The following is a 27,751-nucleotide window of genomic DNA, read 5'->3' on the forward strand; positions in this document are numbered from 1 at the left end:
TTTTATTTTGAAATGACCCACTAATGTTGACTGGATTTTGAAGAGAGAACAGGGACTTAACAAGAGCTAAAAGATGATAGGTCTGTGCTGGAACTGATGTGTGGAGCTGCTTGTTTTCTATCAGAATTTGTCTGTTTTTGTAGGAATTGGTGGTGCCAAAGTACATAGAATGTTTTTTTTCATTCTTTTAGGGCAAAAAAAAAACTCTTTAAGAGATTTTATGTTCATTTCTCTCTAGTTTATTTCATTTCTTTTTAGCCTATTCAAAGTGTCATGACCTCTGACATGATGCTGTTGCTCAGGGCCTTTCTGGAGCACAGCTTTGCTAGTCCAACTTGATAGAAAAGCTTCGTGCTCTGTCTGGATGGCTGTGCTTTATGCTTCATATCTTCTGGTGTCATCTGCCTCCAATGTGATTGATTTCAGTTCCTAGCTCAGTTAGTGACCATAGGGACACATGCAGCTCACTTCTATGCATCCAAAGCCAAGTAAATAAACTGTGTTTTGGGATCTAGGATGGTGTGGAATTTTCTCTTAGTTAACAGCAATTTGGCATCAAGAGGCTCTGCAGCTACTCTTCTGTCATTGATGCAGCATATGGCCTGTAGTACAGCCTGGGGCCTCTCCGTCTTTTATGCAGATTTAAAGCAAGGTAACTGTGGAGTGAGCAGTGCTTCCTGCCCTGCTGTGCACTTCCCTGAGGAGAGGCAGCCTAGAACAAAGTCCAGCTGTGCAGAAGCTGTGTTATGCGCCATGCCAAAAAGCAGGGCTGCGATGGTTCTTCTGTGTGCGTGGAGGGTCACAGTCATGGGAAGAAGGAAAGCACAGAGCTTACTTTTGAATTTAACAAAACACAGTGCTCTTACGTTTGTTGGACTTGCAGCTTTAAAGGTACCTTAACTACTGTTAGAGAAACTGCCTAAAAACACTAGAGAGCTGTAACTGAGAAATACCAAAAAATGAATGTGCCTGTGGCTTATTCTGAGAAGAATCTCATCGGAGAAAATAGTTTCTTGTTTACTGGTCATTTAGCACTCAGACTGCTGCCTCCGTTGTCCTTGTAGTCACTTAACCTCTACCTTGGACAAGCACTTTTGACACTTTACATGGTGGTGACCGAGTTCCAGTGTTTACTTGGTTGGGCTATACAAATATACCATCAGGATCATGGTAGATACAGTGCGTCCACTGATTTAATTGCAGCTCACTCTACAAACAACATAGGGTGTAGTATTCAAAGGAATGATGCAGTTTTCTGACTTTGTGTTTACAGCTGTGGATATTGTCTCTACCCTGGTTTCCTGTTTCTCTGTCTAGTCCTCACCCCCTCCCCAATAGTGATTGTCCCCCTCTGTTCAGAACATAAAGTTAAGATGCAATGGAGATTTGATGGGTCCTTGCGTTTGATAAGCTAGGCCCTTCATTTACTTAACAGAAATGTGATGGTTCTCTGGACAAATTTCTTCCTAGAAATGTAGAGCTCCTTCAGGATAATTGGAGGCAATTGAAGCAAGCAGGTGTACAGACACCAAATTTTTGTCACTGTGGCTCTTGTGGCATTCCATTATGTTCAGCGGGTGTTCATGTTCATACCTAAAAGGAGGCACAGTGAAAGCTTTCTTTAATCTAAACCGCAAAACAACAACATTGACAGTAATTTCATGTGAGAGCTTCAGTTCCATTGTTTGATTAGATGTGAGTGTCCAGTGATGCTGGCAGTATTGTTTATGTTATAGGAAAACCAAAACAGCACTAAGTCTTAATGCAATCAGTGGAGTTCTGCTAATTACAGCAAGGAGAAATACAGGCTGATGTTTTGGACAACATTTTGCATCTATTCTCAGTCATGTCTTAGCTTATTTGAACTGATATGACTTCAAAAAGTCTAATTTCTCAGGAGACTTTTAAAGTCATTTGTTAGACTATTATACTTTATGCTAAGTCTGATAAATAAAAACATCTCAGTAAATTAAGCTTAGATTTCCATTGCCTTGTTCCCTCCATGCAGGGTAAAAGCAGGCTTCCTCTAGGTGTATTGGCTGCCACTACTGCTGAAGTAAATGTTTGTATGTGTGCAAATACATTTGTTTCCATCTGTCTCTGAAGAAGTGATGCCCATTTGAAGTATAACTCCCTTCCCTGTGCTGTATTAATTATGCTTCAGTAGAAGAGCATCAGAAGCGGGCTAAGAGCTAAATGCAATACAGGCTTGAACAACAGAACATGCTGATGAGAGAATATTTTTAGCTAGCGTACCGGCCTCTATTGTCTTAATTTCCAGCTATACAGGAGATTCTGTGGAACTCTATGAAATCCATTCATAGATACAGAGAGGCTTCAGGAGGCCTCTGGGGCAAAGATGTTCCCATTGCTGCAGCAGTGCTGCAGAGCCAGCTTTTGGTTTTCTTGTGCTATTTTTTGTTTTGTTTGCCCCTCCATGATTTTCTAGAACTGAGAAAAGTGAGGCTGGTGGAAGCAGCAGCTAAAGGATGAGCCATAGGTAATTATTTTGCACACTGCAAAGTGGTTCAGATAAGCAGCAGCTCATAATATATTTACCCAGAAAAGTCCTAAAAACTGGGCCCTCACTCTCTCTTTGCTCTGGGATTCACTTCTCTGGTTTTCTGAGTGCTTGAATACTTAATACATTGAATAACATGAAGATTTGTCTAATTTTTCTTTTTTTTTAAGCACACCTTCCCTCCCCTCAACCCTGGATACTCATAGATGTCAAAGAATGATAAATAAGCCCAAAATAGTGATTTGGCAGATTCTGCCTGCTCATGTCTTCGGGACCAGTGCTTTCTACTGGAGTAGAAAATAGAAATAAATTAAGAAAACAAAACAACTCTACCCATGCTAATTCATAAAGAACAAAATTCACTTTGGGGATGATTGCCTACTGCTAGGAAAGAGTTCTTTGTAACTTCCACTGGTTTAAACCCTTTAAAAGTGTCTGCAGATGGATACTTCTGGTATATAATTGTGAAATTAAATCATTGCATAGGTCCAGAAGTGAGAATAAGGGAGTCTTTGTAAACTGGCATGTATCCTGAGTTTGCCACTGAAATTTATCTCCATATTTATTTGTCAAGCACTATGCACACCTGCGTCTTTTGTGAAATCCATCTGCCGTGAGTTCAGTTACCCTCAGGAAAGTCAAACTAAAGTATTTTGGGTTAATAAAACTGATGTTTTGCATTGATTTCGAAGACTTCAAATGTGTTACCAAGCAAGACCTGCTGTCATTACATCAAACACTGCAATGAAACTTTCCAATAGCACTCCATATATTTATTAGAAATTATTACATGTTTTACCTGAGGTAAATGGAAAGATTTCAGACTTCCCTGTGTCTTACCCTTCTTTATAACCACTTTCTGATTTTGATTTCTCTGAAGAACAGGTAAACCACTTCAGCATCATGCAGTAGTTTGTGCTGTGTTTTAAACTGTTGCAGTGTCATAGGATAACCTTGCATAGCAACCTCATGTTTGAGGACTGAAATTGGTTTTCTTTATCTTAGCACATAAGAGTCTGACCTTTAGTAGTGTTAGATGCCAAAACATAGCACCCATAGATATGGAAACCATGAAGACAGTGTCTTTTAAAGTGGTGGAAATGTAACATCTACTATTACAGGCACAGGGTGGTGAATTTTTTATACTGAGCTGGTTTGGTCTCATGTCTGAGACTCCTCTGTGCTCCTAATTTAAAAGCTGTGTGGTTTCAGTAACTTATCAAACTCTTCCTAAGCAACTTGTGCACTAATTTGATATAGGACAAACTATTTGGTCTTTGTGTGATAGAATGAAGCAATCTCATAGAGTCTTGGGCATAAGTGAAACCCCAGAAGGCATGACTGTTGTGGTCATTTGTGCAGTTTTTATAACTGAAGTTCTGCCATCTGCATCACCATGTGGAGTAATTGCTGAAGACACAGCATGTCCTTCTAGCATTTTCACTTCCCTACTGCTTGTCTGTTTACATCTAGGGCAATAGTTGGTAACCACTTGACTGGAACACAACGTACTACAGAGGTTTTACTGCTTTGAGGAGACTTGCCCTTACCTGAAGTAATGGCAGTGAAGATGTCAGCTGCATAGTTAACTTTTTTTTTCCCATCATTCTACTTCATGGAAAGAAAAACTGCCAATTTTAATTTTATTTAAACAACGTGCTTTCTGTAGTTTTGAAAAACAGCTGGTAAATTGACCTCTTTGTTTAAATGGTTCAAATATGGGACAAGGGAATGTTCAGATTATTTTTCATGATAGCCTGTGTTTGTTTGATAAGGGGGAAAACAGGAGGAGTAGAGAGTCATCAGTATGATCAGAGGGAGAAGTAGGAATACACCTTTAATGCCTTATTCACTTTCACGCTAGAGTTTCTGAAGGACCTCATAGTCAAATCACATGTTAAATGCTGATGTTCCTGGCAGGGGAGTGAACGTGTCACAGTTGAAATACATAGGACTGGAAGGGAGGAGAGGGAAGAGACGGTAGTATTTGTCTTACAGATGGGAAATGGTAAGATGTGGAGACATTTACTGTATGTTAGTCTGGAGGAGATCTGGGACCTGGATCATGTCTCTTAAAATAGTCTTGTCTTCAAGGCAATATCTTAAGTCCTGTGCTCAGGCCATTAGAGCTGCATCAGTTAATTCAGGAATTAGCCGTTTAGCTTTTGTACCACGAGATAGCCTGGTGCTATAGGCTACTGTCAGAAGTTTGTTGTAGAATTTAATCTCTTACCATTTGTTCTCATTGCTTTTCTGCAAACTTTGAAATGATGTTCCTTTTCTAGCAGGATTGGTCCTATGCCATTAGACAAACTCTGGATTCTTTCACTGTTGTTTCCAAATCTAACAGAAGCCAACATGGCTCACAAGTGTTTACTTCTTTGTTTGTGCATTGGCATTCTCATTGAACTTTACCAGTGAGAGACTTTGCCAGAAGTGAACACAAAATGTAAATGAAAGTGGATGTATTGTTGGAAACGCTGGTAAACAGTCTCTGAGTGGCTGTACATCAGTGCACACAGGAGGCGTAAGGGGAAGTTACTCTTGTTTTGGTATCTGAGCTCTGTAACGCATACTGCAGTTTCTCTCACTGCCTGCACAGCACATATACAGGATCTGAAAATCCCGTATTTCATTAGAGTAGCCTGATCTGCACCTCCTGCTAGTAGTGATTGTCTGGCTGAGCAGGGACATCCGCTTTGACACCAAGAGTATGAAGGCTGCCTGAAGGAGGTTGAAATTCTAGTTTCCGACCTGATTTATAACTGGTTTATACTTTAAGCTTTCCTGTTTAATAGTTAAATAAACTGTTTAATGTTTAAAAAAGTAAAATTCTTTTGATAATTAAACCACTATGCAGGAAAAAAAGCTGAGTACAGCCACATCTTGGCTAAACCTCTCTGTGTTCCCACAGTTCAGAGCCCAGTTCAGCTAGTAATGAGCTCCCAGTTGCAGAGCACTGCAGAAAGCCTGTATAGCTCAGCCCTGTGAGCGCTCGCCTCATGATTGTGGTTTTATATCCACTTGTCTCCTGTTTCCAGATGAGACTGACAAGCTGTTGGACACACTGTCAGTGAAAATTCTGAATAGTGTCAGAGAAGCATTTAGGACAGCCTGGCAGAATTTTCCGTCTACTTATTTCTACTGTTGCTGTGTTACTATGTCGATGCAAAACTGGAAGATGATTTACACAGACTGTGCATTCCACCTTGATTTTACATTTTGGCCTGCAACAAATCCTGTATGTGGCACTCTGATGCTCTGGAAATGATAAGGTTTCCCAGATAATGACAGTCATCAGAAATTTCTACTTTTAGCTAGTAAGAAGAGCTGACTCTTTCTCACTTTCTCATTGCCAGTGGGCAGATGGGGAAGATCTATACTTGGTCTTAGATAAAAAGGGTTTTGTTTTTCTGTTTTGATAGAAATAATGCAGCACAGAAATGGGAGTTGAAGGAGTCAGAAGGTGAGAATCATGCTGCTATAAGCTCCTTGCCCTGCAGCAGCCTTCTACAGGTTATCAAGAAAAGTCTTTCCTATTTCTGTACTCACAATGCCAGAAAAGTCATCCAAGAAAGTATCTAGCATAGTCACAAAGAGCATATAACAGCATAGATTTGAAAAAAATAGCTAGAATATGAGGATGAGCTCATCCTTTCTGTTTCTGACATCTTCCAAAGCACAGTAGTAGCTGATATATCTGTGAGAGTCAGAGAATTAAGTCATATGTGTAATTTGTAATGTGTGTAATGTGTAGCTCAGGTTAATATTATGAGCAGCCTGTGGGAGAATACGTGTAGTAACAAAACAATGCAAAGTTTTTTGGGGAAGGGAAAAATCACCTTTAATTAAAAAAGTGGGAGTATGCAGGATGTAGACAGAGATCTTGGCTGATAAAAAAAAAAGCTGCAGTGTTAGTGGAGGATGTTGAAGCGGACAAAATTAGAAGTAATTGGTCACCAGGGTGACAGAGTAAAACCCATGTAAGGATTTAATCAGCTTCAGAACAGTTCATGTGAAACTGGGAAGAACAAGTAGGCAAGAAGAAACAGAATGGGTAGTTCTAGTAGCTCCTGAGAAAGGAGAGTGTAAAGGGGCATTACTGTCTTGGAAATTACCGTTGAATGCTTTGCAACAGTATTCTAAGCTCATTAATAAGTTAGTGATGATTTTGCAGCCACAGTTACTCTGATGAATCTTTTCTTGCATTTAGCATTATTCTTTGCTTGTCTTACTGGGGGGAATTGTTTGAGTATGCTAGCTCTTAAAAACAAAAACAAAAACAAACAAAAACAAACAAACAAAAAAACCCACCCCAAACAACCACAATAAAACCAAACACAAAGCCCCCATGATATTGATCCCTGAATACTTTTTGCTCCAGAAATGTCTTTCTGTAACTTGATTTGGATTTCTCTGCTCTTTTAGTGAAGGACTCCTTGCATCACATACCCTGCTGTTTGTAGAGGTGGCTGTACATATGGCATAGAAGCTCAGCCAGGCTTTGAAACTGCCTGTGCTATATGTGCACGGTGGGGAATCAAGCTTTGTTTATGGAAGTTGTCCATAGGTCTTGGAGTTGTCCTGGTTTTCTGTGGCCAGAAAAGATTGCTAAGCATAGAGGCTGGGAGTCAGCCAGGTGAGGCACTGGGTAGCAACATGCTAGTTGGAAAAATACTTAGCGTAGTTGGAAAAATATTGCCTTTGCTTGTTGTGAACTACCTCAGGTTTCCTTGTGAACCTATAACAGTCAGGAAACACAAGTGGCCCTAGCTATTTATAACTGTTGCATGAGATACACCATACAGTAGTCAAGTGAAAACACTGAGTAATTAATGTGAAAGAGAATCAGATCTCTAGCCTAGGTGGGTGTCCTGTGGTGAAGAAAGAGAAGAAATACTCTTCTAGGATCACCTCTTATGAAGTAGCCTGTCCTGCACAAGTAACAAAAATTAGTTGTGACACTGCTTATTCTTGCTTTCCCATTCGGCCAAAACCTGCTGATTTTCCTATCTTGTACTGGTTCCTTTTATGTGAAGTTTTTTGTCGGATGTAGCTCTCAAAGTAAACCTGAGAGAAATGACAGCAAGTAAACTTGAAATCCTCTCTTTGGTTCTTAAATCTTAGGTCTACAAAAGCAGTGATGAATTTTTCCTTTGTCATCACTGAGGGCATAGGGACAGTATGAAAACATGTACAATTAGTCATTTTTTTATGACTAAAGACTGCACAGAAAATAATGGTGCCTTCAAGAAGGCCATGCTATGATGTAAAGGAGCCAACTGCTTTTTCTTTTTGTCCCCTTCAAGCTACTTATACTCAAGTATTACTAACATGGTTGTGCTGACTCCTGTGAAATGGGAGTGGTAGGCACAGTCTTGTTAAATGGAACTTCATTGCTATCACTATTGAGTTTTCAGCAGCCTCAGCAAAACCACTGGACGTATAGAAAGGCAAGTCTGGCAGTTTCTCTCTTCAAGGTGATTTGAGCGGACAGATGTTAAAGAGAATTGACAGCAGCATCTGAAAGGTCATTATCTGTGAGCATTTTTTTCTGCATTATGCAGACTTGAATCTTTCAAGCAGTTTTCACTAGGAGTTCTTCTACTGAAGTAATTGTACTGCATGTAACTATACTTTAAGTTCCATCCATAGCACCTGGCCAGGTCCTGGTGGCTTATTCTCTTCTGTATTCACTGGAGTCCTGCTTCACACTGGAGTGATTCCGAACAAGCTCAGAAACAAATCAAGCTGAAAGGCAGCTTACAATGAGTTTACCTTCCATCTGAGGATTTGCAGGCAAGGCCATATCTTCCAGAACTGGCATACTTATTAGGGAATGGTGTTCCCCCAGGGAAAACTAAAGCCAACCACGTTCTTGAGCTGGGACTCTTAATACGGCAGTGGTTTAGGCACTGTTGACCTGTCTGAAAGGCTTGCATGGAACTGGCAAGGATGTGTTGTGTGCACCCTTGCATGTACATAGGGCTCTTCTAATAGCTTTCAAAGCACTGCAAAAGTTTGTGCATTGGCATTATAGATGAAGCTCAGAAGCAGGAAATAATTCCTGAAGATTTATAAGCTAATCAGAAGTAGAACACAAAATTTAACTAACACTCCTGTCAGCTACTGTCATTTTTCCTAATAGGTGTTTGCAAAACTCCCAAAACATTGAATTAACATTTACAGATGGCTGATTTGGAAGTGTAAACATCTAAATTGGTTCTGCCTACCACTGACAAACTTTTTGATGTGTTTGTTTCCAGGAACACCTGTCTGGTTCTTCGTGAAAATTGCTCCAATCCGAAATGAGCAGGATAAAGTGGTTTTATTTCTTTGCACTTTCAATGACATAACAGCTTTCAAGCAGCCCATTGAGGATGACTCATGTAAAGGTTTGTCTTTTTCATAATTATATATTTATTCTGCTGTTATTCATTTGCCCTGGTCTTGAAAAAGCTGAAGTCCTTTAAATACTTGAAGACTTAAAGCCAAAGAACTAGATGTTAAAATAACTTATATGCAGCCCCTGGTGGCACAGCTATGTGCAAGGAATGGCTGCATTGATTTCCTTTGACTGTGGCGCTGAAACAGGTGATTGCAAATGAAACCCCCAAGTGCTTCAGGAAGCAGAGTTTGCTTTGCAAATAGGTGCTGCTTTCCCTTTAAAATTCATAATTAATCCCAATGCCAGCATAGTCTTCAAGCAGTCACAATGATGCTTAACTGCCTCTTTGATCTCAGAGGGAATTGAAGGTTATTGGGCCCTGTACAAATTGTTTATGACACTGTATGCAAAAATGGAGATATTAATCCTGTCTAACAATGATCTGAATAGTTTAATTCGGCTTGGCTTGACATGACTTAGCATTCTTGTAGGATTCTTATATTAAAGTACAGAAGTAGTCTTCTTTCACATCTGTGAAAATATTCTCATAGTCTTAAGTTGAATCAGGTTCAAGCTGTCAGGTTGTGTGAAGTAGAATTGCTGTGTTTTGCAGTTAACCCTTTGCTAAGTTACACTCTAGAAATCTGGAAGCAAACAGCTGTAAGAGAGGCATAAGCTCGTACTCAGGTTCAGATCCTGACAGAATTAGACCTTTTGTACCCACATGTAGAATTACAGAGACTTGCATCCTCTGGGGTGAATAAAGACGTAAGTTCTCCTGTTGTTTGCATTTTTGTAGTATTTAATAATATTTGTAGTATTACATTAAACAGGAAACTTACTGTGAAGGTGAATTGATTTACATTTATTTTCAAAATATTATTCTTTAAAAATGCAGTTGCTCAAAGTGGAAACACCTGTTACCATGAAAAAGGAAGTACAGCCTTAACAAACATACCCTCTTCCAAGTTACGTGGGTTATTTTTTTTTTCCTTTTGAATACTATTTGTTTGGTTTTTCAGTGCATTAATAAAACGAAAAAATGTATCTTGTAGGAAAAACTGGACTAGTGTTTTTTTTTCCCCTGCATAGTTGTCTTCACTGTGTCCTAATGAGGACTGACAGCAAGGATAAATCGGTGTGGTGCAGTAAAGCTGGCTCTCATTTGTTTGGTGGGAGTGAAAGCCCTTACTTCATATAGTTGATAATTTAGTTCTTACAGTGGTTGTGGTAATTCTTAGCAGTTCCATATATAAAGCAGTGTAATACAAATATTAATCCCATTTACAGGTGCACTAACTTACAGAATAGTTAAGATGCTAAGCAAAATCTGTTCACGTGTCCCATGGAAAGTTGCTAAATGTTTACTGAAAGTTACAGACAGAAAAGAAGTACTGGACCTATTTCTCAGAGGCCACTGAGGCAGAGCTCTATGCATGTTGCCTAAGTGCTGCTGCTATGTATGGAAGAGTTTGTGTAGTAAAAAAGTGTTGCAAATATTATTTCTGAATCTGCTACAATTGATGAAGTTGCACCACTTTCATGCCAGTGGAGTTCCCTGTTGCTGTGTACACAAATCAAGCACAATATAAATTAAATCACACATTCTTTTCTAATCCGTAATTTATCCCTTATGTCTTCCTCTCTTCTCTAAATTACTTCCTGTAGGATAGCTTTGGAATTTTATGTGTGTACTGGGTCTGTGATATTGTCAGTCATTTGATGGCTCGATAAGCAGTTCCTTGGAAAAGAAGAGCTAATTTGCAAAGAAGAATGTTATGTGTGTGACCACATCTTTAATATTTAGAACTCATTGTGCAACTGGATACTGTGAGGGGAAAAAGCAGATGTGGAATGCGAGACAATTGATTGTCTGCGATGAGTTCTGGGACTCATGGAGGGGAAAAATGCATTGGACATTCTTAAAAAAGACAGAATTATATTAGCTGCTTTGAAAAAAATCATTACTTTTACAGACCTGAGCTCTGCAGAGGACACATTCCTTGCATGGTATACAACATTCCATTGTAAATTTGTAGCACGTTTTTGAAGGGTAGCAATTCTCCTGGAAACATTTCAGAATAATGGAAAAGAAATGAACTCCTGATCTAAAAATGTGACACTCAGAATTTACATATTAATTGTTTTTAATTTAAACTGAGAATTGATCTGAGAAATCAATTATTTTTACATTCTCGCCTCCAGTCAACTTTTATCAACTACTCCTCTGCTGTGCTTTTACATGAAATCAGTTTGTTGTGGATATGACTAGTTAATAACTGCTTGCAAATGCAGATATTCTAGTATTCATGCTATCTACAAATCTTACAGGGTGGAGTAGCATGAAGCTTTTGAGTTCTTCAGAATCAATAGGTCTTTGTAGAGAAAAACATTATGTAGTACAGGAACATAGCTGGAGATTGAGCCTGCCTAGCTATAGCATATCTTAGTTTTCTATCCCTTGCTGGCACTATCAAGCATGATTATTCAGCTGAATGATAAAGTCACTCCTTAAGTGCAGAGTGTCGATCTCTAATGACAAGTGATTGACTGGTACACAAAAATTAATAGGCATCTTGAATTCCAACGTGACTCAGAGAAAGATAGAAGGTACCAGTACTGTTTTTCATTCTTAGTCCATTTTTTAAGATTAATAATTTCAAATATTGGAATAGATGAAACAACAGTATTTCTGAAGCCCTGTAAGGGAAAAAAAATAGGCTTCTAATTATAAATCTGTTGTTTCAGGTCATTCAGTAGATATTTATTTTATGACTGCCATGGAAGTTATTTAAATTTGCTTTTAAATGCAGGTGCTTTAAACATGACTCATTCTAAGTAAAATAAAAATAGTTGCAGTGATGTTGCTGATAATTTTTTTTTAAATACCATGTTTTCATCTTTCCCTGTATGTTTGCCCCTTTGAAGAAAAAAATAATCAGGAAAAGTAGGTTTACTTGAATAACCAGGAAAATCAAATGATATCATAACTAAATCTGGCTTGGGAAGTGATAGCCCACCACCTTAGCTGAATTTCAGAATATATGCAGTCAATGCATTTTGTCTGTATTTGTCTTGATTTAAGACCTAATGCACAAAGTATGAGGCATTCAAGAATAGTGTATAAAGTGGAATGCATCACTTTTTGAAAATATAACTTGTTCAGGTGAATAGAGTCTGCATGCAGTCTGAGAAGCTAGTAATAAACAGGTTTTGGATGTGTGAATGCAGTGATGACATACTGAGATTCATCTATGCTGCTGTATAAGAGTTTGGGAATTATGCTTTGGATACTAATTTTTCTTGTTTTTAAATTATGTTTCTGCAAAGAAAAAAGAAAAAGAGAAAAAAGGGCCATCAAACTCAACATCACTGAGTTATATGGGAAAATGGCTGTTAGTCTCCTAGTTATTATAACCTCCTGTGTTTTGTAGCCATCATCAGTTATCTCCTCTGTTATGCTTTATTCCATTTCGCAGGTAGGCTGTCCTTTGCATCACAAGCAAGGCACACAAAACATAGTATTTGATTGCCTTAATCTTGATTCGATGAAAACTTCAACTTATTATCTTTCTTATTTTTTTTCCCTTTTTGTTACTTTTTTTTCCCTTCAAATCTTTTGTTCTGTTTTTAAATATGTATTTATAGGAGCAAAGCCAGTGTTTGAAATATTTTGATTGTTATACTTTACTTTCATCTAGATAAATTGGTGTCTTAAAAAGGAAACAAATGAAAGAAAAGCAGTGAATATATTAAGAACTTTGGTATGCCTTTCTATTCCAGATGGAAAAAATAACACAATTTTAGTTATGAAATTTTAAAGGGCAGGAGCATTCAGCATACAAAGTGGTGTGATGGATGTAAGCAGTGATCTGTGACGTGCAAGAAAGCAAAGATGGTTCCAGTGGATGTGATAATTGCTGGAATTCTGGTTTGGTTGCATTGTCACATTTCTATGTGTCCCATAGACTCGTGGTTAAAGTAGCTTATTCCAAGTAGGCTGTGTGTTTGTGTTCTAACTCTAGAGACTGTGTAATTTATAGAAGCAACTTGATAGCAAGTAAATGATGTTCATATTTGTGATTTCCTTATAAAATTGAAGGTATTACTAGGTAACAGATACTTACCTGAGATAAATAAGAAGATTCTGTGAGATTCTGTGAATCCACAACACACAACTGCTCATGCTCATCTCAAAATATAGAAAATTGGTTTCTTCTGCTTGAGTGGATTGTTCCATGAAGTTCAATGCCTTAAAGAAGTGAAGTCTTGATGCATTAAATATACCAAAAGTGTGTTCTGATGGCACATTTCCTCATGAAACAATGTTCAGGAGACAGTTTTTGTCCTTGTTGTAGGCATCTTGGATGTTTTCAAGAGCAGCTTTTATTTAGATTTTTACAATGAAATAGGGAAAGACTGTAAGAGCATCAAGGAATGTGGGACAACTGGAGTTGGTCTGTAACCTTGAAGGCTCTTCATCCTTTTGAAGCTGAAGACATTCTGATTGTTTTGAAGAAAACATCATGCAGGGATGATCTGAGAAAGGAGACCAATCTCTTATGAAAATAGGCTAAAATCAGAGAAAGAAGCACAGGTGAGCACAACCGTGGGGATGGTATCCAGGTTTATTTTTTGTTCCCAAATTCTAAGCTGTCTTCTGTGAAACAGCGTGAGTTCTTGCCTGTTTGAAGAGTCCATGTGCCTACATGAGAATCGCTTAGAGTCACTGGATTTCAGTTTAATTTTTGCTTACTCTGTTTCCAGGGGAAAACGGTGGATGTAGGGATCTCACAACTAACTTCTTGTGCTGAAAGTGAGCTTGTAATCCATATCATCTGCTTCCCCTTTCCTAGCAGGACTAACATCAGTGTGTTCCTACACCACTGTGGAACCTAGTTTCTTGTCTTGGAAAGTTCAGTTCTCTTCCTGTAACTATCTCTGTGACACATGGAGTATAATGCTTACATTTTGTTTTGTGCCTTATGTCCATTATTTCACTTGTCTTTATTGGATAAATGTCTGACTTGTTGTAGACTATCTCTGTCTTTAGACTTCTAATGGGCAAATTATAATACATTCAATAGGCACTGCTGTCTTTTCAAGAAGTGTTAGAGAGAAGTTATCATTTGATAGGATTAGTACTGGCTTTCCATCTCCATTTAATTTTTTTTTCCTGTATCACAATGTGTAGATTCAGTAATTTTTTTTCCCTTTCACTTTAAAAGAGGGGAAAAAATAAAAAAATAAAAGGAATAAAAGCAATATGAGGAGATTATCCTGTCCTAAAAATGAGACTCTTATACCTGGGACAAAGGCACAGAGGTTCAGTGTGTATTTTGAGATGTTTAGTTATACCATGGCGCATGTAACTTCAAACTGGGTTTCGAGGTAGTGTACCCAGTGTATGGAGGGAGTATAAGTGTATGTATTCCAAATCTCCCAAATTCAGGTCAGCACTGGTTCAAAAAAAAAAAAAAAAAACCACCCCAAAAACAAAAAAACAAAAACTCAGCAACGTAAACATCCCTGTCTACTGAAATGGTCTCTTGCTTGAACGATTTTGTCATTTTCAGGTCAGAGTTTGAAGTGTGAAGTATGTGGTAACAGACCTCATGTTTGTGGAGCAGCTCATTTGGACACCAGTTAGGCTCCACAGGTGATATTTACATCATGCAGAGCAGAGTAGGCACCTATAGGAGATGCTTAGACAGAGGACCATGTTAAACTTTATCACTCTGCCTTTCAAGAGGAGATGGCTTTTGGGAAGATGGAAGGTGCAGGAAGGCGCTCAGCATTCATAGCCACAAACTCTGCCTGCAGGGTTGTCTGGCAGTCCTTTCGTGCAAGAAAACTCAAGTGAGGTCTTCCTTTTCCTCCTTCCTCTCGGTGTTTCTGTTGAAATAGTCTGCTTATTGGAAAATTTGCTGATAGTTAAAAAAAAAAAAAAAAAAGGCACTTGAAGGCTGTCCTGTTTTTGAATCAAGCTTTAATTCTTTCAGGAAAATAGATGATCAGCCTGTTTAGGGCTAGAAAAAGAGATTGGCTGCTGTAGTGGACATTAAAAACATTTCATATCTGTGAGGGAGGCAGTCTGAGCTCCCACATGAAGCTGGAACTCTGTCGTGGCTGGGTATACGGCCCGACGGGGCCTCGACTTCAGCACCACGGCCAGCGCCGGGGCCGGGGCTGGCGCCGCTGCCTCGCCCATCCCACCGACCTGGAAGCGTGATTTGAAGCTGGCAGCCTCTTGAGAAGAATCTCCCCGTTCATCGTCAGTCTGGATTTACACAAGTGAAAGCCTACCCATGCTGATAGCCTAACTGCCTGGCCTTGTGAAACGGGAGGAAAATTTAATAGTGCTGACAAAGCTTGTGTCGGTGTAAATTGCTGTAGCTGTGTTGGCTTCACAAACTGGCTTGATTTGTATCAGCCAAGGATTGGCCATTAGGATTGGTTACTCCCACCTAATCCATTCAGTTAACCTCCACTGTCTTTAATGAAAAGATAGGCTGAGACAGGAATGCTTTATTATAAACTATTTTCTATGGAGAAAGAGTGCTCTTTATGAGTGCATCTATAAACAAGCAAACAAAACAGTCTGTGGAAATGTGTTGTAAAAAGCAATGTGCCTTGGGTCAGTTTTGCAACAGGTACAGAATCACCTCCACTAAGATTCTGTCACGTCGATTTTTTTTTTTTTTTGAGAAATACTGCTCTATAGTAGTTAGATTAATATGGGTTTACTAGGAAAATCTAAGTTTGTGGATGGAAATCACGCAGTCTACTTGTTGCTGAATATTGCTAGAAATAGTTGACTAATTCTGTTTGAGTGAGTTATTAAATTGTGCCAGCCTTTCTTTAAAATGTGCTTTGAGGCCTAAGAAAATGTTCAGTTTTTTTCTTGTTTTTTGATAGCTATGATGAACTTGGTTCTTCCCTTTAATAAATGCGTTGTTTTGTATATTTTTAAAGACCTTTTTTTTTTTCAGGTCTGGTCTGGAAGACTTTGTTCAGTAGCCAATTCAGACAATTTGTTTATTTTATGTGCTCAACTGTCAAATTGCCAAATATGTTCCCGCAAGCACCATCAGGGTGAGATGTCAAACAAGGTTATGTTCTAAGTAGTGGGGAATATTTTAACTACCTGTATTCCTTTTCTTGTTATGGATCATTTGCAGCCTAAAACCCAGACTGGTCTTTAAAAACAGTCGCGGCTAATAGTATTGTTTCTGTTGGTGATGAAATTATAATGCGAAGGCAAATTTTTCTAGGAGCAGGATTTCATTAAGAACAGAGTCTGCAAAGTGCTGAGCACCCTCAGTTGGAGTAGGAAGTGAGAGTGCTCAACAGTTTGCAGGTGGTGCTAGCATATTTTTTCAAGACTGGGACCAAATACACTGATGCTTTCCTTTCTGCTGAAAATACTCAGATGTACTCTGCTTGACTTCTTCTGTTATGTCAAAGTACTGTTCATAAAGGTTATATTTAAAGCTAGCTCATATGTCACTCAAACCTTCTTTTTTAAGGGATATTTGAAATTACTGTAAAAAAAAATTTGGAATTAAAATTCAGCATGACCTATCTGCCAGAGTTTGTTAAATGTTTTATTACAAAATGTTTTATTACAGTTTGAGAAAATCTATTTGTATATTTTCCTCTTTTGTTTAGAGAGGATAAAATTAATGATTTTGTTTGTTTCACTTTGCTCTGCTTTTTGTTATATTATATGCTTTTCTCTGCTTATGCCAGAATTACGCTCAATGCATCTGAGGCCAGATTCATTTCTGTTACATGCAGCTCTGGTTTTCGTTGTGCCTAATTCTAGTCCTACATCTTTGTTAGTCTGGAGTGTCTTCTTCAGGGCTGTAAGATCCAAATCTGACCACTGGGTTTAATAGAAGATTATTGTGCAGTGCACATTTATCCTTACAAAAGATGCGGTTTGTGTAATGCACTCTCATAGAACCATTGAACACAAAGCCACTGCAGTTGTTACTTCACTTGTTACTTAACCACCCTGCCATCTTTTCTGTGACTTGCTTTTTTCTGATATGTGGTTAAATTATATTCCCTTGTGATCTGCATTAATACAATTTGCTCTTTTTTTTCTTTTAACTTGATTTTTTTTTTTATTAATGAGAAACTTTATGGGCATGCTTCCAAATTTTTGTTTTGTAATTTATATAATCATGTTGTTTTTTTTTTTTTGAGGTTGGGGGAAGTTTGCTCGCTTGACCCGTGCCCTCACAAGCAGCCGAGGTGTGCTGCAGCAGCTTGCTCCGAGCGTGCAGAAAGGAGAGAATGTTCACAAGCACTCGCGACTTGCTGAGGTAACATTTCCTTTTCACAAGAAACGATAAAGAAATGTACAAAGCCTTTTTGGATATGGTGTTTCTGCATGAATCATTCAGTCTGTCCCCTTTGCCCTCCAATTCTGGATCCAGGTGGCAAGTGCAGGAGTTCAAGAGTATGTCGTGTGCTGTGAAATGTCTCCTTTGGTAGTGGAATGGAAACTGGTGTTCAAATGACTTAGTGCAACCTAACTGCAATTTTGGCTTCCTTATCTCAACAAAGTCTTACTGTGGCATTATTATTGAAATAATTATGTTTTCCTTATTTTCCTTTCTTCTGAAGATCTCTCAACTCTAGTTGGATTTTGGACTATTTGCTTGTTTAAAACTGAGGCGAGGAAAACTACAGCTAGTGCAGAAAGAATTTCCAGAGAATAATTGGCACAGTTTTTTGCATTCTTTTATGTTTAGTTCTCTTTTAGTGGGATCCCAGTGTGCTTTAAAACTAGTTAAGATGTATGTTTGAGATACTGCTTTCATAGGCAGAACAGCTATAAGATGCCACAAGCAATACTGCAGACATTAGAAAAGTGAAACTGCGGTTGAAGTAGATTCTCTCACAGTTTTGAGAAAAGGCCTATGAAGAAAAGAGACTTCTTGAAATATGAGGGTTTTAGGGATTTCGCCACGAGGGGGAGAGACTGCGCTAAATTTCCTATAGTTGTTTCCAGGACCACTAGCAGGGTCCTCCCGGTGTGATAATGGCTTGGGGAAAATCTTGGTATGGTGTCCATGACAGTATGGCCAGTATAACATGGTACTCCTGTATCACCTGTTGCTGTCAGTGCCATGGCAGCATCTATGAGTCTTGACGATAATTCTTGATCTTCATTTTTTGCTGGAGATGTAAGCCATTGATGAGCTCCATGAGTCTCCTAGTGTTTGTTTTTTTCCAGTGTATGTTGTAGTTACTCTGCAAAGTAGACATTTTCTTGTCCAAGCCTGCATTTTTATTACATGACCCTAAGATTCCCACAGACAGGAGCTTACCTATTTTGTATTTAATGTAGATGCACTCAAGAATGAAACTGATTTTTGTTGTGAGCATTTTTGCAGATAGTAAGTTAGATCACACAGGCAGAGGGAAGGGGCAGAAATTCACATGGAGGCTGTACTTTAGGAATACTTCGTAATTATCACATTCACACCCTGAAATTGCTTTAGTGTCTTAGAAGTTGGGACGTTTTCCCGCAATATAAGTCAATGCTTAGCACTAATAATCCTTCTCTTCAGCTGTTTGCTCTTGTATTTTACCTCTTGCTAAAATTAAGGCAGTGGAATGTAAGACAACAAATCTGAGGTTATTCAGTTTGGCTTCAGTCTCTAGACTTTATATGACTACATTACCAAAATGTCATGTTGGCTGACAAGTTGTAAAAGACTTCTCAAGTATTCTAACTGGCACAATAAGTTGATTCATTATAAATAATAAAGGGCAAGTATATAGCGTATAAGTTTGGAATGAGTTTCTTTAATTGCTGGCTGAATATTGCAGTCATTATTTTAAAAAGAACATTATCCCCAACTGTAATGTTAGGTACCTTGTTGTATATCTGCTGTAATTCCATTTAAGTCAATAGAATGACGCTAGAGAAAAGCAGAGTACACATAATCGCACAGAGAAGCCCACTTTTTATTCTTAGAAGACATGGGATGTCAGGCTTCTTATTCTAGAAAGATCTAATAATATTTAACATGGGATCGCTTAACTGTTCCCTGCTGTATTTTCAAATGTCTTATTTTTTTTTCTTCAGCAATTTTAAGCTTAAATTAGAGTGCAACCTATTTCTTTTCCCACTTGCTGTGGCATTTCATATTCATCCTGGTTGCACTAGAAAGCTCTTCATTTATTATTTGTGTTGCTGTTAGTCCATTATCACTTACATTTTTTAAAAGCTGAGGAGACAGTTGTGTCCTAATAGCTGAATGGGGCAAGATGTTGGACAAACACAAAAAGCAGACCTGCCAGAAAGGCTTATAGTTTATGTTATTGTTTATGATTAATTGGTTTCAGAATGGTGTCAGTGAAAAACTGCTTTGTTTTATTCTCAGGCTGTAGTTAACAAGCAGTGAGTGTTAAGCTTTAGTCTCTGACCTTTGCCAGGGTGTACAGATTTGTCTAGCCTGACTTCACTAAAGGCAGTCATGCAAACAAAAACACCAAACAAACAAAACAAAACAAACAAACAAAAAACCTGTTTAAATTCATTATGCAATTAATGCAGGGATGTTAGGTAACTAAGTACATTTTGCCTTGTGAGTACAAAGCAGTTGATACGCTTCTGTGGTTTTATTACTAAAGAACTAATTGTAGGAACCATTCTTTCTGGTCACTGCGGAGTTCACGTGTCCTCTGCAGCTGTGGTATTGGCTGATGCTTTCTGTACATTTACCAGACAGCTCAGGGTAAACGAGAGGGTGTCATCATTTAAAAAATGCAATAGTTATGAGGCATAAAAGCATACAAGTTATAATGGTGCTTAGCAGCATTGTCTATAATAAAGGACCTTCTGCCATTTTTTTTTGTTAAATCCTGTTTACTAGGGACTTAGAGCAGCCATTAAAATATACATCAAGTTGAGCCTTAGCACCTAGCTCTTGGCTTGGGAGCAATTTGAGTGGGAACTTAGGAGAGCAGGAGGGAGAATAAGAGGGAGCAAATATGCTGTTGCAAACACAAAAGGGGACATTAAGCTGAAAATGAATGTTTGTTTTTTTTCCCCCATGTTAGACAGTCTTAGAAATAAATCATTTTAATCCCTTGCTAATGCACTTTTACAAGTCCTGGTTGGTGATATATTCACAATTTTTTAAGAAATCTAGAATAAATTAGTTTTATTCTGTTTAAAACAAAACAAAAAACAAACAAAACAAAACCCAAGACACGGCCTTGTGAAACTCATGGAGAAGTTTTTCCTTTCTACTCTTGAAATAATATTCTTTGCCTTTAAAGAGTGATTAAAACATCATGCATCATTACCACAAACAATAAATGTGGATAATAAGGCTGTAGTCGCAGATGAATCAGAAGTAATTGGAATACTTCCAGTAATAACTTTCTGAAGCAAGTGTTTCTTTTACTGAGGTGTAACTGTGTAATGGAGAAAAATCTTTCAAAACCAGAGCTGTTCCAGTTATTTAGAAAATGATAATAAAGTGATCAGTGTGCATGGGTGGAAGCTTGGCATATTGGTTTATATAGTTGGGTTTATATAGTTGCATACATTTTCTTCATAATTGCTCTCGTATTTTATCTTGTGATTTTTGTTGATTTTTCATCTTCTTCAGGAGGGGAAGTAGATGCAGTACAGGCAGTTTGAATCTCAATAGTTTCTGTGGGTGGGTAACGACACATGACTGCCTCAGCAAATACTGTGTTTCAGGTTGGCACTGTTCTCCCTGGAGGCTGGAGTACAGTAAGAGCACCTTGGGGTCGGGCAGCACATACACCTTCCTGGCTTTGCTGTAGATCATAGAAGGAGTGGGTTTTATAGTTCATAATCTCCAGACAACGCAGCAGTAGTGTGTGTGTGTCTGGAAGGATGGTGAGCAAATAGACCATGCATGGTTCTTTGGGTAACAAGTGAAGAACTGTGCTCTCCTAAGTTCCAGTGCAGCAATCTGACAAAATCTGTAGTTTCAGCCCTAGGCTCTGTGGAGCTGCTTCTGTTATTTTGCACAGCACTGAACTCTTGCTTTTCTTAACGTTAAGTGCTCATGCTTGTTCTCTGAGATAATTAAGATTTATTAGAAAGGGTTTTCTACTTCCTTCAATTAAAAGAAGAATGTGACAACTTTGAAAGCTCATGACTGTCAGTCCTGGAGAATGCATGACCTTTGCTAGTCTGTAAAGCAAGTTGCCTTTCCAGACAGAGGTAGTGCATGTGGGGCCAGTACCCTTCTTGATAATGAATGATAATTCATCTCTTCAGCAATTCTAGCAAGGTATTAGAGTGCTTTTATAAGGTGTGTGTTAGCAAAGTGTTGAAGGGGAGCCAGGACTGGAATTTGTCACCCTAGACTACCTAGACGGAAGGCTGGAGACGTCCCAGGTGTGCTGCAAGTGGTCTTCTCCCCCTTGCAAGTGGTTGGCATCTCTATGTCATTCCCTGATACCTGTCTCCTGCCCTCTCCTTGCCCTTCTCTTTCAGATTCTCACACAAACTTCTGGATGTCATCCTTCTATTGGAGACTGGATAAAGCCATGACTCCCTGATAATTTTAATTAGCTATTGGGAGAGAGTGGAAATTCAAAAGGTTTATTAATAAATCCAGCCATTCAGATAGTTTAGAGTGTTTTTACTTTCTAAATAAAAGAAAAATAAAACATTGATGCTTTTATTTTTTCTGTGCTGTAGCCCTTTGGATTTCAGACAAGCTAGTGGAGATCCAAATTTCCACAAATTCTTGGAGTTCAAAGAGGCCAGAAGTGGCCAAAATGGAGTACATTATACAGCTGTTAGTCTAGAATTTAAATTTATACATTTAGCAATCAGTGTAAAGACAAAGTGCATTTTTCAGTGTTATATGGTTGAAGTTCCTATACTGAATAGAGTCATTATGAAAAAAATCAGATATTTTGATATAGTATTTAGGCTAAAAAAAGAAATGGCACTAGAAGTTATCTGATGACCAAGGAAGAAATTATGATTCACCCTCTATATGTAAGGGGTGAAACGTATCTTCCCCTGCTAGTTAGATCTTGGCATTAGAACTAAAATCCAGTTAACTGTCTGCAGAATGCTATTATGTGATGAAAAGTGCTTAGTTTTGCTAATTAGTTATTTCAGAGAGTGAATATTGCGCAGTGAGCCATATTTCAGGCTTGGGATCTTATGTGACAGCTACTGTTTGTGCTACGCCTTGCTGAAACCTGTAGTAGCACAGTGCTTTCCAGCTGATTCAGGTATAGCTGCAATGTTCAAGAGGGAATGTGGGAGGTATTTGTAATAGTGATCTTAGGCCTGAACTTTTGTCAAGAAAAGACCTTCAAACATCTGTAGCTGGGACTGCAAACAAGCTGCATAGGAAATGCATACCATGCACACGCATTACCAGATACGTGCAAAACCTTTCAGTTGCTACTAGGGATTTCTGGGGACTGTGTTAGCTGGCCATTGCCTCCTGCAGAGAAGAGACTTCTTCAGTCTTGTGCTTACTTTCACTTCCTCACAGCACAAGACAACATTTTTAGCATGGCGAATCTGAATAAATCAGGTTCAGGAGTGGCATAGGAGCGGCCATGTTGGAGTCCTGGTTTGGTCTGCAAAGATCCTTCATTTAAGGGAAAGCATTCAATTCTCCTGTTTACTGTGATTCTAGAAACTCGATGAAACAAACTTAATAAGGTTTGTTTGTTTGTTTGTTTAATTTTTTTAATAGCGTTGATGCCCTTGTGCTCACCAATAGGTCTCCTTGGGCAGGTCATGCTATTTCTCTTCTGGAAAACACAATGGGCTTAAGGTCAGCAGGCTTGTGTTTTAAATTTTAAAAATACCCAGACAGCCTGCAGGTAATCCATGTCTAAATAATTGTTGTTAAAAAGCTGAGATAAGGAGTACGAATAGAAGACATCCTTTCTATTTTAGGTATGCTGTCTGATCTTTTTCCAGAGAGGGGGGGCCTGTTACTCTGAACTATGGTATAAATGTGAAAAAGGAACAATGCTCCTTAATAGTTCTCCAGGTCCTGAGTCTGGCATTAAGAAACACATCTCACTCGAGCAAGTCTCCACTCACTTTCTGTTTTTACCTGTAATTCCTCCAGTATAAATTTCATTTAAAAATATAACTATGTTTTTTTTGAGCCAGGTCATTCATCTTGGTTTTATCCTGACATATAGCCGTAGATGTAAACAAATGCATTCTTGTTCATAGGTATGAGGAATTTTAGTTCCTAAGATATTGTCATGGTTTTCCATAGGTATTCAATAATGTAAAAGCATGATTGTACATTTTTTGTATTACTGTGCAGAATGGGAAAGATGATAGGCTTGAATGGGCATCATTGATAAGTGCTCTGCATAGTTAAAACCCTGAACATGTGCTCAACCTCAAGTTGCTCACAGATGATCTTTTGCTGCAGTGCTTTTCTGAATAGCGATCTAACTATATTTGAACTCAACTGTATACCATCAGATATGGAAGACAATGACCTTCTCTCAGGAAACAATGAAGTTTGAAATTAGTTTATTGAAACTAATGATGATAATTCATGGACCTTAGTCCTGTGCAGCACACAGTAACAAAGACTTATACATTCATGGATTTTAGTACAGGGCTTGATTTCGGACACAGTATAGTGAAGAGTAAAACAAGAGCATTGAGAAACAATGTCCAGGTGCTGGTCTGAGAGTAAGAGGTTGTGATCTTATTCCTGGGTTTGCCGTTGATTGGCAATAGCATTCCTTCCCATCATTTATCTCTCAACTGCTTAGACTGTAGAAGGAGCTGTCTCTTCTCTGCATCTTTTGGAGGCTCAACACATTCGGTGTAGTCAAAAAATAATGACATTAAAAGAAAGAAAACTGATGTTTGGTTTCTTTTTTTTTTTGACAGAATACTTCTGACTGACTTAACATTTGATAACGTTAAAGAGATTAATGAGCATGTCTTTTTATCAACTGAGTTCAAGACTCTATGATGTTAAAATTAATATTTAAAAAAAATTAATGTTTCTTTTTTTTTCCAACATCTTTGTCACTATAGGTACTGCAGCTGGGCTCTGAAATTCTCCCACAGTACAAACAAGAAGCACCAAAGACTCCGCCACATATAATTTTGCATTATTGTGTTTTCAAGACTACCTGGGACTGGATCATCTTGATTTTAACCTTCTACACTGCTATTCTGGTCCCTTACAATGTCTCCTTCAAAACTAAACAGAACAACGTGGCATGGCTAGTAGTGGACAGCATTGTAGATGTCATCTTTTTGGTAGACATTGTACTTAATTTCCATACCACCTTTGTGGGACCAGCAGGAGAGGTGATCTCTGACCCAAAGCTGATTCGCATGAATTACTTGAAGACCTGGTTCGTGATCGATCTGCTCTCATGTTTGCCATATGATGTGATCAATGCCTTTGAGAATGTCGATGAGGTCAGTAGTTCCACTTCCATTCCTTCATTATTACTTTGCCTGGGAGTGGGGAGGGAAGAAGAAATAAATCAATGCTTTTGAATATGTTGGATTATTTCTAGTAGCTGCCCTCAGCCCATGTAGAAGTTTAATGATTAGTCCTATCTGGAAGGATTCATCTTTAGTTGCACTGCCAGAGGTTTTGGTGTCAGAAATCCATATTTACTTTCCTTCATTCTCAGAAGTCAGGAGGTCAAAGAAGTGGAGAGCTTTTGTGTACAGCTCTGAGAGAAACCACTTCATCCTACTTACCATAAATGGCTTTCAATAGTACGTAAAGGTAGTTTCTTAGGGCAGGACTTTCTTCCTTTCACTATAACTGAGCAGGGTAAGTCCACCAATGGCAATTCTTCTCATGAGCAAGGTACTTTTCTCAGCTGCTTCCCATGCAATGTGGCAGGTGGTGACTGGCTGAATCTTAGTCCACTGGGAAGTACTGCATGGGTGCCCAGTGATGCATGCATCCTTGGCAACAGTTCTTTTAGAGAATGGTAAAACACTTGAAGGTACTGTTTGATAATTCTATTATTAGAAGAAAAGACAGGGTAGTAGTAGGCTTCTCCTTAATTCTTCTTACAATTTCTTTAGGAGGCAGTCACAAGCTTGCAAAAGAACTAATGTTCAGACTACTCTGGTACTGCTTATTTTCCTACTGAGTCAAGCTACCAAGAAGATATTACTCAAATATTAAAAAGTAAAAAAAAAAAGATTCCCATGCCTAACTACTTCAGAGGGTTCATGAATTGTTAACAAAATTTTAAGAAGTGGGCTGCAGGAATCGTCTTCAACTATACCATATAAAATCTATCACAAAATAATTGTATTTATCTGTGGCACATACTAAACCTGTAACATACATACACATTTCATCTGTGCTTAGTATTTAAAATTTAGCATGTAGTATTTAATTTTTATGAGTTCCTTTGAAATTGGTGTTACAAAGGACAACCTAGATATTAAAGGAAAATTATATCCAATTAAATATCTTGGTAAAAACATAAAACTGCAGTACTTTTGTGAAAATACACTAAATGGATTGATTGTTTATCTAATTTAAAGTGTTTTTCCTTTTGAACTTAGGCTAAGTAGGCAAATGATTGGATATAGTGGAACAAACATGATGCTATTTGATACTCAATTCTGTACAGAGGATTTTATTTTATATAAAGCTACAGATGGAAATAACATAATTGAGATGATGCAAAAGACCTTGCGAGACCTGACCTTAGGCATTTGTTTGCAGATTCCTGTGCAGGGCTTTCATGTGTTACTTTACCATGGCATTGATAAAGCATTGAAAGGAGTGCCCACAGGTGTTTCTTATGTTAAAAGATTAAAAAGAAAAAAAAAGCTTTTCTCATGCTATGCAAATAGTAGCAATCTGCTAATGAACATTTCATATCTGTAGACTGGTGATATGACCTATAACATCCCTGGGGGAAACGTCTTTAGTAGAGGCTGTCACAGCCCTTGAACAGATCACAGTCATAGACAGTCTCATGGCAACAATTACTGAGAAGTTCTTGATGTGTGGGTTTGAATTTCTCCAGGTTCTTAGTTTGGATATTGCATTCTAATGATAAGATGATGATAGTACTTCAGTTTTTCTGTCTCTTCCTTGTACTAAGTCCTCTTAGTACAACAGTGGTACTTATAGTTATTCTAGCTCTCATGCCCAAGTAAAAAAAAAAACAAAAAACTTGATACTATCATTTCAAGGAGGCTCATCTTTATTTTTGCTGGTGGGTTCTGACATTTAACTGATATAAATCATTTTAAGGCCATTAGAGCAGAGCTTCCACTGGTGCAAATTGCCAGTCTTCTGTGAAGGGCTTGCAGACTGGTTTACGGGACCTGAGGGGCTTTGCTGGCAATGTCAGCAGAATAATGCTGTGCACTTCAGGTGGAGATCTGGGACAGTATATGCTGATAGTTGTTTCATGAACTGCCTGTGGAGAAAAAGATAACCTTTTATTAAAAGAAAAAAAAGCCACATTCAAGCTGTCTTCAAAATAGAAAGGTCTCACTTCATATATTCTGTATTGTGTAGAGTATTCCCTTGTGGGCCAGCTCCCTTTCTTTCAAATGTGCTGGTTTAGGTTTTACTTGCCTCTGACCCAAGTTCACGCACCATATTACTTAACTGTTAGATTAAGTCTGCTGCAGGGCTGCACTGCTCAATGTCCAGACTGGGCTGTTACATATGTTACTTCAGCTTTGCTGTAAGCAATTCACTTGAGACTGGAGACAGTAGGTGGTGGCTATGGATACTGTGAGGACTTTTTTTTTGTCCATCTGGCAAATACATTAAAAGAAAAAAAAAGGGAAAATGATGTTTAGTGCCAGCAGTGGCTGTAAAATGAGATCAAGACTATAAATTGCTATGTTAATGTTTCTGTGTTTTCCACATGTCATAGTAAAGGGAGGCTGAGACAGGTTAAAGCTCGCTGTTTTTCTGTCTCCTATCTTCTCCTTTAAAAGAAACTGAAGATACTGAGGGTACCATGGAGGAACTAACCTGACAAGTTGGCTTATTTTTAAGTGTTACATAACTAGTGTGAAAGAAACAATTAATTTGCACTGTACAGAGTGCCTGGAGCTGATAAAGTTAAAAGCAGTGTAGATAGAGTATTGAGTCTTCTGACTCTTTGGATAACTTTGGAACTGTCTAAACACTTGGCTCTTAGTACATTAGTAGTGAAGGTGTTTTTGCCTTCTTTAAGATGTTTCAACAATATAAGATTAATTATAACATATGAAACTAGAGTTGATCAATATTTTTGACATGACATATTCATTTAAAAAGAATTTGGATTGATTTTTTTCCCCCCATTCTCAAGCAACTTTTAGTTTTGCAACATACTTCATTCATTATTCTATTATAGAATATAATGGAAAAAAGATATTGTCTTGAAACAAAATTGTGACTTCTATGTTTTTCAGCCTATTTCAAGTTGTTTGTCGTAATTTGGAATGTTAGTGTATTTTCAATCCACATTTTTAAAGATATAGTTGAAATTCTGGTTTGCTTTCTGTACTGTTGAGAATATTTTTGCTCATAAAAATACTTTGAATTCACTAATTATTAATCAATACAACTATTAATAGCTACAATTAATGCAAGAGGTACTTAAGTAGGAATAAATACATTCTACAGATGGAAGAGGAAAAAGAATGAAGGAGAAAGAGTACAGTATCTCAGAGTGCATACACACGAACAGAATGCAATGACATACAAGTAATTTTAGAGAAATTTCCATTGATACTGAAATGAAAGAAAAGTTATGAATATCTATCCTGGTTTCTCTATATGGCAAGCTGATTATACAGTTAAGTAGAAATTACTTTC

At 38.1% G+C, this 27,751-nt stretch overlaps 1 protein-coding gene across 1 annotated transcript in view; it reads left to right on the forward strand.

The window, feature by feature from the left end:
* The window catches only part of KCNH1 (potassium voltage-gated channel subfamily H member 1), a 165,806-nt gene that overhangs the window by 12,875 nt on the left and 125,180 nt on the right, over positions 1-27,751 (forward strand). Inside the window, exons 4-6 of the mRNA XM_065750268.1 lie at positions 8,788-8,916; positions 17,124-17,242; positions 23,971-24,363. Of these exons, the coding sequence (XP_065606340.1) occupies positions 8,788-8,916; positions 17,124-17,242; positions 23,971-24,363 (641 nt within the window). The remainder of the gene's footprint in view (positions 1-8,787; positions 8,917-17,123; positions 17,243-23,970; positions 24,364-27,751) is intronic.

The sequence above is a fragment of the Cyrtonyx montezumae genome, unplaced genomic scaffold, assembly GCF_038088225.1.
Source record: "Cyrtonyx montezumae isolate F1298 unplaced genomic scaffold, pur_monq_1.0 scaffold_0, whole genome shotgun sequence".
In the NCBI taxonomy this organism is placed as follows: Eukaryota; Metazoa; Chordata; class Aves; order Galliformes; family Odontophoridae; genus Cyrtonyx; species Cyrtonyx montezumae.